Genomic DNA, 9,288 nt, shown 5'->3' with positions numbered 1-9,288 from the left:
TACAAAATGTAATCCTATGTTATCAATCACAAAGTTTAAGCAATAAATTAATTCATCTAAATCCCAGTGTCTTGTCCTACAAATCAATTATAAATAAAAACATGATAAGGATATTCCTTAATAACAACTTGACCTTGAACTGAGGTAAAAAAATCTTTATTTCTCACAAAAATAACCGTTAAAGAATAATAGCTCTTATTTTGTGGCAGTAAATATCACAATTCGCTATTATATAAGCTGTTTTCCTTAACAAATACAATGATATCAAACGAGTAATTCTTGTTCACGATGTTGCAGTCACTTATTTGTAATCGTCAAGTAAAAAAACATCACGTTTAATTATGACAACACACATTTTTTACTGCTTCATATGATATTATTATTTTTTTAATTTTTATATCATAATAATAATATATATGTGCCGCAGCATCAAAAATTTTAATTAGGATTTATTTACTGTTTATCGTACAACTGGCAACGTCAAGTTGTAAGCTTGAGCATGGTCGTTACTATGACAACGGAAAATTGTCATAGTTGATGGGAATATCGAAAATAACTTCCTAGCGTGAACGATTAGACTTTAATTTCGAATTTCATCATGTCTGATAACGATTAGACGCCTAACCCCTTCCTTATATAACAATCTCTTTTTTTGTTTTGGCTTTTATTTGTGCCAAGAGGGCACTGATTATTTCGCCAATGTCACGTGCGATATACCAATCTTTAGCCTCATCTGATGAAACATGATCGTGAAATGTCAAAATATGAAGTGAGACATTGACTAAAATAATAATAGCATTAATAGAATACACGTATCAAAATGGCGAATTCTTAAGTTAATTCTTGCGATTCACCACTGCACGATATACGTTGACTTATAAAGTTTTGTTAGATTTGTAACTATGAGATTGACATATATGGTATAATATGTAAAATGCCAAGAAAATGGATATATTAAGCCGCCATATTGGATTTGCATCATAGTAAAAAAAATATTAAAATAGAGTATGTGAAAAATCGACCTCAATACATATATTAAGAAGTTTAAATTATTCAATTTGTAACGTCAATCGACCGACTTCACCTTTATAACTCTTAGTTCGAAGATTTACTCACAGGACATGAGAAACACAAACTTAATATTCTTTATAATTAAATTTCAAACAAGTAACAATGAGAAAAATAAAACTACAGGATACATACAACGACAACGATAAAAAATGGTTATTTTACACTTAGACTGTTTTCACGGTCGAACTGTAACTTTGATGATGTGTCAAGTAGTTTAGCTCACGTATTCTCAGATCAAACTCGTATCAATTGAATTATTTTAAAGATCAACCGCAAATCAATAATATAATGTGTATTAAACAATCACAGTGATACTAAATGATAAGAAACACCGTGCATAAAAACCTAACAAATTCCCAACATGTGACTTGTGAAAAAAAAAGTTATTAAATTCCGATAATGAAAGTTATATATCAATTATTTTTAATTATATTATCGGTATTAATAAAAGTGAACGCAATAAAATTCTATAAGAGTGTCCGTCCATTGCCCGCTTTTCAAGTAAAGCCGTGTCTTAATAACGATGATATAGTATCGTATTTCAAAACTGGCTTAGAAGATGGTTACAATATAACCATAAAGAAATCGATAACAATAGGTACGGAATTGCGGCTAACATTCGATTCGGAAACCGCACTATCATTGGTAAGTTTGAGGAAAAACGATGAGATAATTAACATCTTTGTGTATTATGAGACTGCCTTTGTTTAATTACATTTATTTAAACTATACGTCATCCTTTACGTTGGCAATGCGCCACCTACCACTGATTAGTGGTAGGTCTTTTAACAAGTACGTCTGGGTAGGTACCACCCACTCGTAATATATTCCCAAGCAGCAATAGCTAGTATTGTTGTATTCCAGTTTGCAAGGTGAGTGAACCAGTGAAACTACAGGCACAAGGGTCATAGCATCTCACTTCCCAGGGTTGGTGGCACATTAGCGACATAAATAATGGTTCAAAATTTTACATATAGTATATATGTATATAATGATATTGTATATAAACTGTTCTAGATGAATATACAGCACCATGATAGGGTTAACATGTACATTTAATATCATTGATATCAATTTATATTAAGTTAATTTTGTATCAATCAGGCAGAAAGAAGTTGGTCATAAAACTTGAACAACTAGACAAGGGGTGATGAAGGTGATCTTTAAACAAACAGATTTTCTTAACTAAATATAATATCATAAATAAAAATCGGTCAATCTGCTTAGGACCAACTATGACACAAGCAAACACACAAGTGTTAAACTCGTAACATCATTGGCATCAGAGGTACAAATGAACCAGATATGATATCATACAATTCTATAATTAAATAGATATAATGTAAGAATCTTAAGATATTTCTTAAGATTTGCGGTCAAAAACTATGGGCTTTAAAATGTTTTATTAAAATAATAACAATTCCATATTATAGTGTTCAGTTCTACGTTTAACTGTTTATGTATAATAATATTTCTTTTATCTCGATTTCTTAAGTCAAACAGCGACCTTTGGCATTAATGAAGATTGTATATAATCTGCCAATATTGTTTGGCAAATCAATCTATACGCATTTTCTGTACCAATTTGTAAGAAATCGAAATTCGAAATCCTAATCAAACATTATGCATCAATTCCCTTGACTTACCAAAGATGTTGTGCATCAATACATCATACATTTAAACTAGAAAGCGATGTTTCCTCACGACGAATTTTGACCATTAATATAGCTTATAAAAACTCATCTCATTCATAAACCACCACACATCACTATACATATGTATATTCCACTATAGAGAAATTCATTCGTTCGCTCAGAAACGAATGCTTTAAGCCCAGTTGGACCACTAAAAAATTATCAGGAATTTATCATCCCTAGTCGTGACAAATTCCCATTCTAACTGATTATGACAACTAGTGTTGATCCTGTGATCGAAATTTGACCATAATTATTAATGAGAATTTTGACAAAAAATTCTTACATCTATTTTAAATTTCTTCATTTATCAATAGCTACCGAACAAAAAAAGACCATCAGTTGACAATAGAGGTGAAAAGGGTACTGAAAATAGAAAGAATGTGACGTGTGAAAAATGTTCGCACACACATTGATGCTTTCACAGCTGTAAGAAAAACTGCCTTAACTGAATTAAAGAACGAGATCATGACTATGCCAAAACGCATTATAAAAATATTATTTTGAATTTTTCAGGGGAACGGTGCACGATATTCAAGCTCAGAAGATAATGTTTATAATGTATTTAAATTGATCTTCGTCGATAATATTGATGAATACGTAATGAATGTAAAGGGACACCCTGCCCCATATTCACCTCCGTATTTAACCAGTCTCAAAATTGACGGAGAGGAAAATTGCCGAGCAGCTAATTTGGTACGTATGTGTTAGAGATATGGAATTACATAATATATAATTTCTTATTCATATAGTCCTTTTAAAATTCCAATACTACAATACTGTAATAATTATTATTGAAAATAACACATTGACTACATGTGAAGCTAAAACACAAAGATTGCCAATTAAAACCAAGCACTTGTTGTTAAAAAATGTTTGTGTTCACAATTAATCTTAAGCTTGACGATGAAGGAAAACTACATGTGCTGGGTGAAATCCTGTTCCATGTGTCTAACAATCCACATCTTAGCAGCATGGTGCAAGAGGTTCTTTAACTTCTTCTTAAGCTAAGACGAGGCCATAGCCCAGTAGCAGGACAAATCAAATCAAATCAATTTTATTCAAGTAAACTTCACAATGAAACGTTTTTGAATCCTCGATATTTAAATACTATCACCGTTTCGGAAAGTAGCTTCCAGGTACAAAAACATATTGTTGAGCATACACTCATTTCAATTTTCAGACATACTTCGAAGACTTTCCAGTTGGTGTGGCGAAACGAAAAAATGTACCAGATCGTTTTTGTGGCAAGCGTAAGGTCCTGCATACCGAGCTCATAGTCAATGGAGTTAACACGAAATCTGGCGACTGGCCTTGGCACGTTGCTATTTACAGACAAGAAAGGTCTTCACTGAGATACGTCTGTGGTGGAACTCTTATATCTAAGAATTTCGTTTTAACAGGTAATTTAATACATTTCTGTCTTTAAGCTGCTTCGATTTATTTAGCTAGTTTGTTTCTATATGTTCCTGGTTCCTATTCATCTCAAATAGATATACCTTCCAATCAAATTTTATACTTTGAAATAAAAAACATGACTGCCCTGAATTATTTAACTTATAGCCAATGTCACTCGGGATTATTTGTGGCTCCTAATCGATATCCCATAAAACTTAATCTGTTCAGGCATTTAGAACTTATGGTGGGATTAAGAAAATCACAAACATACATACATTTTTTTTTAGCATTTGCAGCCTGTAAATTTTCCCACTGCTGTGCTAAAGGCCTCCTCTCCCTTTGAGGAGAAGGTTTGGAGCATATTCCACCACGCTGCTCCAATGCGGGTTGGCAATCCAATACACATGTGGCAGAATTTCGTTGAAATTAGACACATGCAGGTTTCCTCACTATGTTTTCCTTCACCGCCGAGCACGAGATGAGTTATAAACACAAATTAAGCACATGAAAATTCAGTGGTGCCTGCCTGGGTTTGAACCCGAAATCATCGGTTAAGATGCACGCATGCATGTTTTTGGCGTGATTTTCCGCTAGGATCTTCAACGTTGAACAATTTTTGTGTGTATTAAACAAAACACGTAGGCCGATTTATTGATTTATCTGACTTCACCAAAATTGGAGTACGCAACGAAATGAGAAACAGTTTCTAGGCAGTTTAACAGTCTCGAATGGACTACAACTGTATTCCAACTGAGATATTCAAAAGAGAATGATGAGCTCCACCATGAACATATAATAGGTACAGTGACGTATCTGACATTCATTAATCTATTCACGAACTCTCGCTTCTCTACGTTTAGTTAATTAATTTTGTATAAATTTTGTAAACATCTATCGCGTATTTCAATAATATTGCACTAAAACGAGAGAGAAAAAGGAACTGGATTACTAGAACACACAACTCTTACCCAAAATATCAGTCTTTCAAATGCTAAATTACTATTTACAATTGTGTTCGTTGACAACAGAGTGAGAAACCTTACGTTGGTTTGGAAAAAAAATTAAAACACGTATAAAATAATGATCAAAGCCAGATTAACTATAAAGTTGAAACTGAGCGCTGATTGGTCGGCTATCTTGTCATTTTCTGAAATCGACCGGTGACAATGGTTTTCATTTGAGACGGCCTGTAGGCTTTCATTCCGAAAGTGTGCTATCATCTAAGACGTCATCAGTCCTATAATATTCTTTACATCTATATACAACCTCCTTTACACACAAACGTTTTATAACGAGATTTTTTGCAATTGAATAAGTTTGAATGTTTTGTGGAATTCTATTGCAATTATACAATTGCAATAGAACTGTGTAGAGCGTGTATACGCTCTTCAATTTCTGGTCATCTCGTCACGTAACCTGCAGGATACGATTAATATTGCACTGATTGATTTCATGAAAGATTTCATGAAAGAGCCGAGATGGCCCAGTGGTTAGAACGCGTGCATCTTAACCGATGATTTCGGGTTCCAGGCAGGCACCACTGAAATTTCATGTGCTTAATTTGTGTTTATAATTCATCTCGTACTCGGCGGTGAAGGAAAACATCGTGAGGAAACCTGCATGTGTCTAATTTCAAAGAAATTCTGCCACATATGTATTCCGCCAACCCGCATTGGAGCAGCGTGGTGGAATATGCTCCAAACCTTCTCCTCAAAGGGAGAGGAGGCCTTTATCCCAGCAGTGGGACATTAACGGGCTGCATATGCAAAAAAAAAAAAGATTTCATGAGAAATAAAAATTTAAAAATATTCGAAAGGCAAAGTAGAAGTATACCAATTTTTACCCTCGTCTCTGTTTACAGCCGCCCATTGTACGACTATTAGTGGATCTCCAGTTGTACCAGATGTTCTGGGCGTATTTTTAGGAAAATATCACCTATTTCAAAGTGATTCAACCACACAGGAAATACAGGTACGATTTTCTTTTTGGAACGAAGTTGCGTAAGTTAAGTTCGTTAAATGACGATTCAAAAGTGCTTGTAAAAGCCTGCTTGAATAAAGTATATTTTGATTTTGGTTTTAAGGAAAAAACATTCTACTCTCTCCAGGCAACCTGTCCTTCTCTATTTCTTACTCTCCGTGTCTTTCTATTGCAGGCGGTCTAATATAATAATTATTTTTTTATTATTTTAATTCAAGCGGGATTTTTAATAACAATTTCGTCATTGTTATTTAATTATTCTCAAACGTTAATTTATTATATTGTGTCCGTTATACAGTACATAAAATATAGCAAAAGCAACTTCGTTCCAACCGAGTGTCCAACGGGGTCTCTTTTTTATTTATATTTTCATTGTGTTGCCGAAGACAGAGCGAGCGTGCCCTTATTTTTAAAAATATTTATTTTCATTGAAAAAAACCGGCATTTAACCTACAATCTTTATAAGATGAGTTACTAAAAACAGAATGTTTATTTTATAAATAAGAAAACTATAATTTCTTATAGAATTCCTTTGGTCATCTTATTCGAATTCAAATCATAAATTAACTTTATTCGAACAGGATTTTTACAAGCACTCTAGAATCGTTGATTTACAAGATAATACATATTACATCTTAAGCTAAAAAACGGATCATCTACCCGTCCATCAACCATCGCCAATAACGTAGTCATTCTTTTTCATAATAATTTTAAATAATTGTCAGAGCACAAATATTCATAATTCCTATTAAACGGTATTTTTTTAATGTTTTAATTTCAGGTGTACCAAGTAATAGTCCATGATGAATATAGCCATAATGATCTTCAAAATGATATATCGTTATTAAAACTGAGAACCGAAGTTGTGTTCAACAATTACGTGCAGCCTGCCTGCTTGTGGTATGATGAGGCTTATGACAAACTTACCTCCTATGAAATCTTCGGCACGGTGAGTTCTGAATTAAGGTCATAAACTATACTAATGTCAGCTCTGTTTGGTTTGCTGAGTTTTCGTAATGACCATGGTGTCTAATTTTACTAATTTATTACGTTAACGTATCCGGCTCGAAAGACCATGAACAATCTCTAAACTTCCACGGGCGTCACTTCGTACACTAAGTCACAATAAAAAAAAATGCTTCAACAAATAATTATCTTCTATATACATATATAGAAAGTTCTGTCGTATTTTAAATAGTTAATTTAATATTAAGACAAAAAAAAACTTACACACAATCAGCTAAAAAGATTTCACCATTTTAGGTGACTGGGTGGGGATTCGATAGAACAGACTCCTTGACATCAACGCTCCATGCTGCAAAGATGCCCTTGATTCCTAACTATTCTTGTATTTTAAGTAATCCAATTTTTTATTCCAATGCTTTAAGAAATAATAGGAAATTCTGCGCCGGATTTGCTAATGGTAAGCATGAATTAGACGTTTCTTTACATTTTATATTAACCTGATATTTCAAATCAAAAGCTGATCTCAACATTCACCTTAATAACAACGTAAGCAAATAAGCTTTTTTAGAATTGTAATGTATCTTTTATGAATTTAATCGTAACACATTCAAGTATGACAAAAATACATTATTTTATGTGACTGAAAGATTTTTGGGAATTTAGATTAGATGCGCAATCGAAGTATGATAATAATATACATTTTCCAATTAAAACTTCTGTAACGTCATTTGATTTAAAATAGATAAAAATATTATAAACGACGATTACAAGCAATAGCACGTTTATATCTTCAAGCGCAATCACCACACTTCAACCACAATACCAAATGGAAAGGTATCACCCCGATATTATCACAGAATCTATCCATTTGTAAATAGATAAAAGACATGATGCTGACAGAGGTATTTAAATATAACTTTTCTGGCCTCTTTGCTCTATTTAAGTTCACTGATTGAAGACAATTAAATTAATAACTTCAGGTACCTCAGCTTGTAACGGCGATAGTGGTGGAGGTTTCCTGGTCTTCATACCAGATATAATCGATGGCAAGGATGACAACAAAGTTCCTGGCGCTTGGTATGTCAGAGGCATCGTCTCAGCGAGCTTATCAAGACAGGATGCGGCAATATGTGATCCAAATTCATATGCTGTATTTACGGACGTATCCAAATATTTGACTTGGATTAAAGATCATATTACGAGTAATTGAAAAGTAACTGTAGTTGATAGTTACTTCTTGATTAAAACTATTGTGGACTGTATAACTTGACTTTATTATAAACTAGTTTTGATTCACGGCTTTGCCCGCTTATGAGGGGTCAGGTGTGGGAGGTTTCTCAATATTTTCTGTACCCCTGACAACTTGCATACGAAATTTCATGATATATTGACTAGTTCAGATGTGAAAACGTCTTAAATAAATAAATTAACTTTATTTCCCATTTATAGTATAAGTAACGATTTTGATCCTTTACGGTCCCTTCAGTAGGATCAAATGGGTGTGTTACTTGTTGTTCTAACATCGAAAGCGTACAAATAGTCTTAATACATATTGTTCTTAATACTTTAAATTTTTTTAACTGCTGATTAGTACTTGTGGGATCGAGCTTTCCCTGTGACTTTCCTTATCTATATATAAAATTTGTTACAAAACGTTACAGCCGATTTTTATAAAATATCTACTCATTTGAAGTTAGACATTATGCAATGACTGAATTATAATGAATGTAATAATTTAAGTATACTCGAATATGTATTTATTTTATATAAATAATAAAATGTACCAAGAATTAATTTATATATTTTTAAGGGATGTTTTTCTTAATTTAGTCTTGATATGACCAAAGATTAATGATAAGTGATATAAATATATTGTCAATTGTGTAATGGGTTATTTCCTTTATATAGCTACACTGCACTTAATGGCAACCGAGGTCAAATGGGTCACTGATAACCGAAGGAATATGAATATGGCTACGTACGAGCATCGTTGCTGTAGATATTCTTGATTTGATTGTATTCTGTTCATTTTTTTATTTTTAACAGTTTTGCCTTTAATTAAATATATTGGACAACATCACATACATTACTCTGATCCCAATGTAAGTAGCTAAAGCACTTGTGTTATTGAAAATCAGAAGTAACGCAAACAAACCCAAGACAATATAGAAAATTAATG

General features: G+C 32.9%; 1 protein-coding gene across 2 annotated transcripts; it reads left to right on the top strand.

Annotated features, from left to right (window-relative positions):
• Positions 1-1,254: 1,254 nt before the first annotated feature.
• LOC125072645 (serine protease 48-like) lies at positions 1,255-8,894 on the top strand. 2 transcript variants are annotated; one of them, XM_047683293.1, is made up of 7 exons: positions 1,255-1,716; positions 3,282-3,461; positions 3,949-4,168; positions 6,025-6,134; positions 6,925-7,092; positions 7,407-7,566; positions 7,905-8,005. In XM_047683293.1, exons 1-7 carry the CDS (start codon positions 1,471-1,473, stop codon positions 7,985-7,987), a joined length of 1,167 nt encoding a protein of 388 aa, XP_047539249.1. In that variant the 5' UTR covers positions 1,255-1,470; the 3' UTR covers positions 7,988-8,005. The 2 variants fall into 2 exon arrangements, with proteins under 2 accessions (XP_047539249.1, XP_047539248.1); XM_047683292.1 differs by lacking the exon at positions 7,905-8,005 and adding an exon at positions 8,090-8,894 and having other exon boundaries at positions 1,257-1,716.
• The last annotated feature ends 394 nt before the right edge of the window (positions 8,895-9,288 follow it).

This window comes from Vanessa atalanta, chromosome 22 (assembly GCF_905147765.1).
Source record: "Vanessa atalanta chromosome 22, ilVanAtal1.2, whole genome shotgun sequence".
Lineage (NCBI taxonomy): Eukaryota > Metazoa > Arthropoda > Insecta > Lepidoptera > Nymphalidae > Vanessa > Vanessa atalanta.
The sequence above is the reverse complement of the archived record's forward strand: the minus strand, read 5'-3'. Positions and strand labels throughout refer to the sequence as shown.

What these genes read in the sequence shown, in the direction of transcription:
- LOC125072645 (XM_047683292.1), top strand. Translation starts at nt 1,471, where the DNA reads ATGAAAGTTATATATCAATTATTTTTAATTATATTATCGGTATTAATA. An exon ending in CAACCACACAGGAAATACAG is followed by an intron (nt 6,135 to 6,924) that starts GTACGATTTTCT and finishes TTTTAATTTCAG; the next exon opens with GTGTACCAAGTAATAGTCCA. An exon ending in CCTATGAAATCTTCGGCACG is followed by an intron (nt 7,093 to 7,406) that starts GTGAGTTCTGAA and finishes TCACCATTTTAG; the next exon opens with GTGACTGGGTGGGGATTCGA.